Source organism: Cnephaeus nilssonii (assembly GCF_951640355.1).
Source record: "Cnephaeus nilssonii genome assembly, chromosome: 5".
Taxonomy (NCBI): domain Eukaryota; kingdom Metazoa; phylum Chordata; class Mammalia; order Chiroptera; family Vespertilionidae; genus Cnephaeus; species Cnephaeus nilssonii.
In genome coordinates this window covers 87,853,558-87,865,801 of record NC_137076.1, presented here as the reverse complement: position 1 = coordinate 87,865,801, position 12,244 = coordinate 87,853,558, and the positions used below count along the sequence as shown (strand labels likewise).

General features: G+C 42.5%; 1 protein-coding gene across 1 annotated transcript in view; it reads right to left on the bottom strand.

Annotated features, from left to right (window-relative positions):
- Positions 1-12,023, bottom strand: part of ARHGEF37 (Rho guanine nucleotide exchange factor 37) — a 34,263-nt gene extending 22,240 nt beyond the window's left edge. The window contains exons 1-2 of the mRNA XM_079772888.1: positions 11,831-12,023; positions 1,503-1,699 (exon numbers count right to left, since the gene is read on the bottom strand). Coding sequence (XP_079629014.1) covers positions 1,503-1,688 — 186 coding nt within the window. The 5' untranslated portion in view covers positions 1,689-1,699; positions 11,831-12,023. The remainder of the gene's footprint in view (positions 1-1,502; positions 1,700-11,830) is intronic.
- Between the last annotated feature and the right edge of the window lie 221 nt (positions 12,024-12,244).

The following is a 12,244-nucleotide window of genomic DNA, read 5'->3' as shown; positions in this document are numbered from 1 at the left end:
AGTTCTGATATACATGACACCTTCCATCGTGACCTTGAGATGTATTCTGAACTCCAGCCCCTATTAACTAGGCCAGTGGTCGGCAAACTGCGGCTCTGTTGACTAATGAGTTTGCCAACCACTGAACTAGGCTATACCACTGTTAAAAAGGATGCGGGGCCCTGGCCAAATTGGCTCAATGGTTGGAGCATCGACTCTCGGACCAAACGGTCTTGGATTCAATTCCCAGTGGGAGCACTTGTGGGGAGGCAACCAATCAATGTCTTTCTCTCTCTCACATCGATGTTTCTCTCTCTCTCCCCCTCCTCTCTCATTCCACTCTCTGAAAATCAATGGAAAAAATATCCTCAGGTGAGAATTTAAAAAAACACACAAAAGGATGCTGGACATCTATAGGGTGTCCCAGAAATATGTATACACACTTTGAATAATTATAAAGGCAGTGTTTATTCAAATATATTTCATTTTAAAAATTGAGCTCTCAGCTATTAAAGTGTGTATCCATTTTGGGGGGATATCCTGTATTTATGTGCAGAGACATACACAGGAGATAGATATGTAGAAAGAGATGTCCTGGATGAATGACCAAGTGGGAAAAATGAACTGTAGAAAAATACCTAGAGTATGATCTTATTTTTGTTAAAATAAGTAACAATCTATTCTTGTTTGTTTAATGCCTACAGAAAAAAATCTTAATTTCTGGAGAGTAAAATATGAGAGAATTTTCACCTTCTACATTACCTACGTTAGTATTTCATTCATTTAAAAAACACTAATTGTAGCCCATTATTTATATGTCAAGAACTGGGATATATTGCCCTAGCTGGTTTGGCTCAGTGGATAGAGCGTCAGCCTACAGACTGAAGGATTCCGGATTCTATTCCAGTCAAGGGCACATGCCCCATTGTGGGCTCAAGCCCCAGTAGGCAGGAGGCAGCCAATCAATGATTCTCTCTCATCACTGATGTTTCTATCTCTCTCTCCCTCTCCCTTCCTTCTCTGAAATCAATAAAAATATTTTTTAAAAGAACTGAGATATATTAAACTAAGTGGTCTTTGTTCTCAAGGAGCTTACATGTTAGGGAATTCTTGTAGTTTTATAGAGAAAGTTTGTATTATTTCTACAATCAGGGAGAAAAAGGCATAAAAATGACTACTAAAATAGAAAGCTAGCATAGTAATAACCTCTCCCTCCCACCATCCCCCAGATGAGACCATGAGAACGTAGGTCGGTTTGAGCAATCTGCTCTAAACTTGATGAAGGGCTATTTTACCCATTAGCTCACTTAATCTCTGAGGTGATGATCCCTCTCCCCGTTCAGCAGATGAACACACTAAGGCTCCAGGCCTTGCTGAACGTCCCATGGCCAAGAAATGGAAGTACAGGACTTCCCATCCACCATGACTTTCCGTCCATCAAGCCTGTCCCAGGAGCCACTGTGAGAACCGAGGACCCATTTTGCCTCCAGAAAGACAGGCTGTGTGTGGCTCCGCCCAGGTACCTGCTTCAGGCGGCTCCTGATGTCCAAGGCGCAGAGCCGGAGCATGTGCAAGTAGGAGACCTCGGTGTCAATGAGCTCCCTGATGGCCAGCCTCTGATGGAGTGACCACCTGTCCTCAGAGACCCGACTTTCCCCATCCGGGCTCTCTGTCCTGGAGGATGGCTCATCGGCCCCACCATCGGCCATGCCAGCAGGTTCTGGGGAAGACAAGCACATGCCAACTCATTTCCAGGAGCTCTCCCGGGACACGCTGCCTCTAATCCAACGCTAACTATTCACCCAGCAGCCAGAAAACATCTTTAGCTGCATACAGAGTCAAGATGAACTGTGTATTAGCACTTGTGGGAGGTATCTGAACAACCTTCAAAGGTAGAACACAACTCAGGACATGGTTGACATTTTAAATTCATGGCCCAGGACAATGTGCTTGTCTGGCTTTTCTTCTATTTTTTGCCCCGGCTCTTGACCCAGATTTCTGTATCTGGTTCAGCTGAGTCAGTCAGTCTCCCTCTCTCTCTCTCTCTCTCTCTCTCAACCCCACCCTACCCCAAGTGGTTCCCTCCTCTCTCTGACCCCTGTCTTCCCCATTCAGGCCATACTACATGTCATCTGGGCTATTTCCACAGCCTCCAAGATCAACTTCCTATATCCAAACCCCTCTCCCACCTGCTGCCACCCAAACCCATTCATCCTGGACAAGGTTCCAGTTTAAATTTCCTGAAAGCAAGCTTGTGACTACAGTAGTCCCTGCTGTGAGATGTCCCCTGTGACTCAGGATCCCACTCCAACCTCATTTTCCCCTTCCTAGACTACTCCAGGGAAAAGTTACATGCATTTCTCCATATGTGCATGGTCACTTCTGGCCTCCTCTGCTTTTGCACCTGCTGGGCGCCCTCCTGGGTCTATATCCTCCAACACTCATCTTCTCTGAGGCCTTTCCTGATCTTCCCAGCCCGATGTACCTTCTTTATCTCCAAGTTTAAAAAATACAAATGGCAATCGACAAGATGGCTTGAAAATCCTCCCTACCACAAAATACCAAAATGCTAGACCAGCTATAACAAGCTTCCTTTTCGCTATATGGCACGGTTTGCAAGAGAGTGAAAGAAATCAGCAGGGCCCCCAAACAGAGGGAACTGAAAACCAGAGCTGGAGCAGCCGAGCTGTGCAGCTGTCCCAGTGGCTGGGGTGGGCAGGGCAGAGGGCATTGCCGAGCTCAGTGAACCAGGGACTCGGGCAGTAGTGCCCAGGCAGGATCAGGAGACAGTCTCCTTCACAGAACCGGGGTCCCCAAGGACTCGGGGGAAATAGTGAATCTGAAAACAAAAACAAAAACAAAAAAACAACAACCACCATCCCCCCACCCACGCAGGCCCTTCCTGTAGTACTGCTCTGGGATTCATTCCTAGAGGCCCACTCTGTGGCCTGCTCCTCCAGCTCCTCACTAATTTGGTAAACACATAATGCCCTCCGGTAAACCCCTTTCTGGTTAGAAATAGAATGGTTTGTGTTCTCTCCGACTAAACCCCCTGATTAATACAGATAAGAACAAGTAATACACAAAAGAAAAAATTTAAATGGCTAATACACAGTTGAAAATATGCTCAATTCACTAATAACTAGACAAATATGAATAATTAAAACCACAACGAGATACTATTTCACTCCCATCAGATAGGCAAAATATAAAAATAAAATGTTGGTGATACTGTAGATGGAAAAATTGGTTGAAGGGTACATGGAAACTCTGTATTATTTCTTACATCAACATATGAGTCTATAAGTATCCCAAAATTGAAAGTTTTTTAAAAAGCCTCAGATACCACTATATCCCCTTTGATACTTGCCCTAATCCCATTCCTCTGTCACCTTTTCCAGAAGTTACTACTATCCTGAATTTTTACAAAAAATTAATGCCTGTGCTGCACATGTATGTATCACTAAACAATAAGTAGCATTGTTTTACATATTTTAAACTTTAAAAAAAATAGTATCATACTCCATGTACCCTCCTGGGACTTGGTTTTTGTTTTTCCCCTCTTTGCAATGTTTATGAGGATGTCCATGTTGATACATGAATACAGTATTCATGAATTCATTTTCACTACTGTCCAGAATTCCATTACATGGCTGTACCACAAGTTATTTATCCACTCCCCTGGGGACATTTAAGTTGTTTCTAATTTTCTGTTATTATCAACATCGCTACAGTGACCATTTCTTGTATCTTCTTTGTTTAACTCTGGAGAAGTTTCTTGAAGGCAAGATATATCTAGGAGTGGAACTCCTTTGCCTGACGTGGTGAGAAGGCTCATATTCTGAGATGACAGTGTAAACTGTTACAACTACTCCAAAGAGCAAATTGGCACTATCCATAAAAGTTGAAAATGCACACACTGTCAGGGGTAGCAATACCTGCATCAGACAAAATAGACTTTAAAACAAAGGCTATAACAAGAGACAAAGAAGGACCCAGCATTTCTACTTCTGGGTGTTTATCTGAAAAAACCCAAAACACTGATTTGAAAAGACATATGCATCCCTATGTTCACTGCAGCATTATTCACAATAGCCAAGATATGGAAGCCACCCAAGGGTCCATTGATAGATGTGGTATATACACACAATAAAATATTACTCAGCCATAGAAAAGAATGAAATCTCGCCATTTGTGACAGCATGCGTGGATCTAGAGGGTATTATGTTAAGTGGAAGGAAATCAGACAGAAAACGACAAATGCCATACGATTTCATTTTTATGTAGAAAATGAATGCATAAATAAACAAACAGAAACAAACAAAGACACAGAGAACATTTTGCAATTTGCCAGATGGGAAGGGGGCCAGGGGTCTGGCTGAAAATAAGAGATTAAGCCATGCAAACTGCCAGTTATGAAAACAGTCACAGGGATGTAAAGTACAGCTACAGGAATATAGTCAATAATATTGTCATAACTATGTATGGAGTCAGATGGGTATTAGACTTATCAGAGTGATCACTTCATAAGGTATATAAATGTCTAATCACTATTGTGTACATGAAGCTAATATAATATTGTATGTCAATTGTACTTGAAAAATAATACACTATTTTAAAAAGACAATATCACAACCAGGAGATTGACATTGATGGTCAAAATACAGTACAGTTCCATCACAAAGATCCTTAATGTTGCCTTTCACCCTAGGCACCAGTCCCACGCCATCCTTTACCCCTGACAACCAGGAATCTGTTCTCCATTTCTGCATTTCAAGAATGTACGTAACCATACAGTACGTATATATGAACCACACAGTATGGAGCCTTTGGGAATGACTTTATTAAATCAGCACAATTCCCTGGAGAGTCATGTAAGTTGTTGGGTGTATCAATAGTTTCTTTTTATTGCTGAGCATCTAAGGTGTTTTATTCGTTTTTTAAAAACTAAAGTAAATATGGCAAAATGTTAAAATTCAACAAAGCTAGGTGTGAAGATCATAGGTATTTGTTTATTGTTCTTTGTTCTTGTCTTGATAGTTAAAATATTTCCTAATATTTAAAGTGGCATGCATCCCATTCAGCCTTGTACTTGGTTTATTTAAGGCTATGTCTCATCTTCCTGGCTAGACACTAAGCTCTTAGAGACAAGATGAGCACCAATTCATCTGTGTCCTCCTCTATGCCTTGTGATACTACATGTTTGCATACATAAAGGGTCCATTTGGATGCATTAGTGGCAGAAGTTTCTGTCCTGTGCCATAAACACTGACCCAGGGATCAGATAATATGTAAACTGAGTATTATGTATGCTTTTTGTTTATTTAGCAAATAAACAAATATTTTGTTTGGGGACAGCGAGGTTGTTCAGAAGGCAAAGGGCCTAGAAAGGTCCTGGAACACATCTGTTGCTGCACAGATCTATTCCAGCTTCTGAACACTGCCTGTGGGCTGCTGAGCTGTCCCTGGCCGGAACCACTGGCATTCACCACCCCAGGCCCAGCTTCTCTAGAAAGATCCCAATAGGATTTCAGGAGAACTACTCAGATCCCACTATTCATAACTGTTGCTTAAATAAACAAAAAGCATACATAATACTTTATAGGGAACTTCTAAATATTAAGAATAGCATTAATTAGTAGTTAGGTTAATTGCAATCTAGACCTTCAAGCAGGTCTGGCAAAAGCTCTCCGTAGCAGCTCTCTGTTTTAGAGACTTGCCTAGTCCAGACATTTTCTAGAAATGTTTTACTTGTTTTTTAAAAACAGAAAGTAGATCAATGGTTTCCAGGCAGAAGGGATAGGAGCTTAAGGCCTCGTGGCCACTGGGTGCAGGGTTTCTTTTGGGGATGATAAAAACGTTCTAAATCTGTTATGGTGATGGTGCACAACTCAGTGCCTACACTAAAAACCACTGATTTGTACACTTTAAATGGGTGAATTATATGATGTGAATTATATTGCAATAAAGCTGTTACCAAAATAATATTCTCTGCTGGCAAGGATACGGAGAAACTGGCTCTCTCGTACATTGTTGGTGGGAATGTGAAATGGTACAACCACCCTGGCCGGTGTGGCCAAGGACTAGAAACAACGAAACGTTTTTATAGGTAAATATAATAGGTGAATGGTTTTTTCCAGATGTGATCTATCCAATATCACTGAATACGCAGAAGTAAAGTGAACTATTGATACACAGCAACAATGTGGGTGGCTCTTGAGGGTATCATGCTGCCTGAAACAAACCAGTCTGAAACGGCTACATATTGTGTGACTCCATACATATAATACACAAAATTATAGAGACAGAGAACAGCTTAGTGGCCATCTGGTTAAGGATGAGGGTGAAGAGCAGGTAACTGTTCTATTAAAAAATAGCACCAGAGTGGACTTTGTGATGATAGAACAGATCTATTCTCTTAACTGAGGTGGTTACACACGTAATAAAATGGCATAGAACCATCATCATACCCATATATAGTACACCAATACCAATTTCCTGGTTGCGATATTTAAGTTGTAACCATTGGAGGAAGCTGCTGAAGAGTACACAGAACCTCACTGTACCAGCCTTACAACTTCATGTTGATCTAAAACTGTTTCAAAAGAAGTTAAAAATAAACAGAAACACATATAGCTTAAGTGATCCACTATCTTTGCAACATTCTCAGGATAAATGCAGCTTAAAAGCCCGGGAGAGTTGTTCCTTGTTCCTTTTCCTGGTGGGCCTGGTAGGGAGGCTTGCCTTGGAGAATACACTCAGGGAAACGTGGCTTTCCCTACAGTCCAGTCCATGCGCCATCCTGAGATCTCCCTGATGCCCTGTGAGAGCCAAACATGAACTAAAATCAGTCTGGCAGCAACTCCTATTGACTCTAAGATAGGATAAAACTGTTAACTCCCTCCTCTCTCTTCTCCTTTGTCCACACTGGCACAGAAGAATTTGGGCATTCACAACAAATATTTGGAGCAGCTGCTTGATGCCAAGCATTCTCCTAGATTCTGAGGATACAAAGATCAGGGGGAAAAAAATGACTTTACAATAAATCCTTAAAGGTGTAACCATTTAAATTATCTGGCTATTTGTTCCATGTTTCGCTCCTCTGAAAGAAGAGGAACTAAATAAATAGGATGGACATCCTGACTATTTCATCCCTTCAAGACAAAGGAAGTAACAGGGGAAATTAATATTCCTAACCCAATTCTGACAGGTTGGAAGAACTGGAGAAATGAAAGTAAGAAGATCTATATGGAGAAGTGAAACCATCATCTTGAAGTTCTTTTAGAAAGTAAAATGTCATGGTAAAGAAAGTTGAACATCCATCCTCTTACCTCAAGTTTTAGAGGTAGGTCAATTTAAACATTTAAGAGGGAAAAAAAGGAAGTAAAACCCCCGGGTTGAGATTCTAGGGATTAGGGAAGGCTGTCAAAAATAAAGTTCAAGCATCATGATAGCCAAGACCCTGTTGAAGAATAAAGGGAAGAAACACCTATAGAAACAAGAGTGGTCACATGGGGATCCTGGTTAATGAGACTGGTTTGTAAAGATATAAACACAAGCCAGAGGGCAGGGTCCTCTACAAAGAGCTTCCAGAACTCTCACACTCAGAGGAGCTAGAATATAGAAAATTATAAGAACTTCCAAAGCTCTGCCCCTACTAGGACTGCAAACTACATTTTAGAGTTCGTGTTCAAAAAAAGTAAGACATGGACACACATTTGATGGCTCTGCTTCCCTCTTGGACCTAACGAGTGACTGTAGGAGGTACTGTGAAGGTTCAGAGCCCAGATCCTGGAGCCTGAAACCCTGATTTCACATTTGGACTCTGCAATCAATTGGCTGGCTTTCCTGGGATAATTATATAACCTTTCTCATAATTAGTTAATCCATGTAAAGTGTCTAACAGAGTGCACGGGACATTGTAAGCTCTCAATAATAGTATCTGTTGCTTTTGCTATTATTGTTACATTGGAAACCATTACATTACCATGGATCAGATGAATGAAGAAGCTTTCTAAGGACACTTGACAGGTCATGTTGAAGCAGATGGTGAGAACAGGTCATCATGATGATAATAAATAATAAGAACAACACACCAGAGCCTGACTGAGAACACAGCTGACACCAAAGAAATGGAGCTGAGAGATAGAGGGACCATGAGACTGAGCCCTGATGGCATTACTCAGTCCAGCCATGATGAAATCTGATTCCCTTTGGACTTTTTAATATTTTCATCCCCCACCCTGCTTTGATATAATCCATGCTGAGTTGGGTTTTGGCCACCTGATTAAAACAGATGGTCTGTCAACCTTGGGAAAGGAAACAGAGCCCTTGGAGCCAGCATAGCTAATAGCAACAACAACAAAAACAGGTCATGCTAAGCTATCCTGATTTCTTAAAGTTAACTAGATCAGTAGATCAAAGGAATGCTGTAAGCTAGTGTAACTGGACCAGCAAGATGTTGACATCAGTCTCTCCTGACAGCCTTACAAATAAGGAATAAGGAAAAGAAGGCTGAAGGTGGGAGAGGCAATAGGACAGTAATGTAAACTAATGGATAAAAACTACCAAATTCAAAGAGCATTGATCAGTATCAACCTGTGGGATCTGCCCTCTTATTAAGGATATCCCTTAGTGCTTTCCATCGCTAAGACCACCTGAATCTAAACCTCTATCACCTTTCTCCTGACTGAATGCACAGCCCAAGAGTGGAGTGGTCATTCAAAAACATGGAACTGCTTGCTTTACTTCCCTGCTGGAAACCCAGACAAGTCCTCCCTGACTCTCATCCCCATTCCAAAGAACCACTCCTTTCCCTCAATTGTTACTTTTCTTATTTTACTTGTTTTACTAGTTCATTCAGTAGAGTGTAAGGTCACAAGGCCAGGGGTCATGTCTCTTTTATTCATCAACACATTACCTAGTGTCTACTATAGCTTTAGCACATAGTAGGTGCTAAACTAGTTGAATTAATAAATGACCAAAATGGATAAACATTTGGCAGAATAATGATCAAATTGCCAATGACACTATTACAAGTGGAGTTAGACTAATATAATCATACACACAACTCTTGAAAGCCACCAAAAGTCCAAAAGTTTGAAGTCAATTTTATATAAATGGAATTGTACAGCATATACTCTTTTATTTTTTTGGTCTGGCTTCTTTCAAAAAAATTGTATTGAGGTTCATCCTCATCCATGTTGTAGGATGTATCAATAGTTCATTACTTTTTACTGCTGAGTAGTATTCCTTATATGGATATACCACAGTTTGTTTATCCACTGGTCACTTCCCATTTGTCTATTACAATAAAGCTGGACCTAGTAATGGAATGTCTGTGTCACATGATAGGTGCATATTTAACTTTTTAAGAAAATGTAAAATTTTTTTATATACTTCACCTGAGGATATGTTTTTATTGATTTTAGAGAGAGAGGAAAGCAGAGGGAGAGAGAGAAACACCAATGTGAGAAAGAAACATCAATCAGTTGCCTCCCCTACATGCCCCAACTAGGGATCAAACCTGCAACCTGGGACAACCAACTGAGCCACACCAACCAACTGAGCCACACCAACCAACTGAGCCACACCAACCAACTGAGCCACACCAACCAACTGAGCCACACCAACCAGGGCAAAAATATAAAACTTTTTAAAGTGGTGGTGCCATTTTACATTCCCACCAACAGTGTATGAGTTCCAGTTCTTTCACAACCTCATTAACACTTGGTGTAGTCAGTCTTTTTAATTTTAGCCGTATCTAATAGGTATGAAGCGGTATCTCATTATAAATTTAGCGTGTGTTTCCCCAATGATTCATGATCTTGAGCATCTTTTCAAGTACTTATTTGCTACCCATACATCTTCACTAGACATCCTGGGTGGTTTGTTTACTTGTTTGTTGAAATTACAAAAGAGGCTCTCACTCATTACGTAACTAGACAAAGAATACAGAAATTTAAAAGAATAGTATCCCACTACTAATCCCCACTGCCCAACTCATGTAACCAAAGGTGTATAGGAATCACCAGGAGCACTTATTAAGCATGCACATTCTTGTCCCTAGCTATTTGCCCTAAGCCATCTTTCCCTGGCTATAATTATAAGGCCTAAAATGGTAGAAAAAAGAAACAACACTGTATTTAGTAAAAGCAGTTCTTTTTATAGATAGGCCTGCCCAGGCCCTGTCACCACAATTTTGGATCCACAGATTTTTTAATTCTTAAGCTTGTCAATAAACAAGCTATAGACTTTGGAAAATCACGGTCAACAAATGCCATTTTGCTTCAGTTGCAGCATCCAAAGACACCCCCCTCCCATTAGTTAAATAAAAAGCCATTTATTTGATCTGGAGGAGAATCAACCAGAGCACTGTTTTCCATAGCAAACAGCTGACCCAAAAGGGATGTGAGCCAACTGCCAGCAACTCCGGTACCCTGGCAGGAACTCAGCTGAACCTCCATTGCCAGGCAAGACTGGATATTACCTAGGTTCCCACCTATGTCTTCCTCTTTCCTCTCATTTAAAAATTGTAAGTGCTGACCCAGTCAAAGAGGGAAGTGAGGCCCAATAAACAGTGCTTGTTAGAATAAACAGTGCTTGTCTGGTAGTTTCATGGGGTTTTTGTTTGTTTGTTTTGTTTTGTTTCCTCTCTCTCTTTTTAATGACTGGTTGTTTCTACTTTCAGCATTTGACCTTGGGTCAAATATTAAGTCTACTGCATTATCCTAAATAAGTGCACTCTAATTTAGATTACTACCACCAAGGTATGTGCTGCCATTTGTAAGTCATAAGGTTGACTTTATATTCGCGGGTTTATAATGTTTTAAAGTTTATTTTATTTTGGATACAGACCGATTTTCTCCAGGTCATCACCCTTTCCAAATGGCACAGCTGTGATTCACGGGGCTATGGGCACTTACTACGAGCTCAGTACTCTGCATTCATTCTTAAGTCTGTCAGTAGCCTGAAGTATGAAGCAGACAATCTTATCTCCATTTTACAAAGAAAACTGGGCCTTGGGGAGGATCAACTATATGTCCAAGATTACACAGCTGGTGACACCAGGACGCTGTCTGGGCTCACAGCAGATACTCTGTAACCATCCTTAAAGGAGAAGATAAACTGTTCTTCTGAAACTGCAGCTGAGTGACAGCCTTGAGCTATTCCTGACAGCAGGGATGCTTCCTGTCAATCTGAAATTCTGTGCAAAGTTATGTGTGAATCCCTCTGTGGAGAGGGCACCAGACTTCTAAGGGGTCAGTGATCCCGGGGTTAAAAACCAGTGTCTGGGCAGGCTCACTTCTCCATTCCCCTCTAAGGTTCAGCGGCTCACTGGGCAGGGAGCACTGCCGCAGTGCCCGGCGTTCTGGCTTCCAGTCCCAGCTTTGGCACTATTTTTCTGAGGGCCCTTGGCCAAGGCAACTCACCGAATGAACATCAGATTTCCCATTCGCTTGTCCCCTGGCCTTGAACGTCTATTTATAATCATACTTTCCTTGGCAAGGATTCTTTAGCATTGTTTGTATTATTCCATGGGTTCTTACTAAAAGTCGGCCCATATCCTACACTGAAGTAGGCAGGGATAAACAACAGAAACAAGGCACGATGAGTTTTTTCTAGACCAGCTTACCTCTCTAGGGCCTCGGTTTGCCACCTGTAAAGTGACTCTGTTGGGTCACATGGATCAGGTGGCTCGCGTTACCTAAGGCTCAAGACACAAAGCTAACTACAAAGCAACCTGGGACTGGGCGTCCTTGCTCCCGCGCTCCCCCATCACCCCTTTCGGATCTGACAGCAGCTGTTTGCCCGCACCCTTCCCGGGCCCTGTCCTGCCAGGCAGACTCACCGCGCCTGCAAGGTGCCGGCGCTCACGCGCGCGCGGAGCTCGGCCGCCCCGGGGACTGCGCAGCCAGGGCGGAAGGGGCGTCGGGCTGCCGGGACCCACGCCACGCCGGGCCTCCGAGCGGCTGTCCCCACGGAGGGCGCGGGCTCACACAGCTCTGCCCACGCTGCCGCGCGTGCGTGCGGCAGGAAGGGGCGGCCCGGCCTCCCGCCTTTGTTAATTGTCTAAGTGGAGCCAGGTTGTTTTCCTCTCGCTGCTCCTGGGAGTTGGCCTCAGCCGAGGTGGCCCAGCTGCAGCAGCAATACCCCTGAGAGGCCGCAGCCGGGCGTGAAGCTTTACAAGTGGGTGTTACCGCCACGCCCCGGGGCACACCCACCCATGGCTTCTCATTAAGCAGCCTTCTCTTTGGGTCTTTCT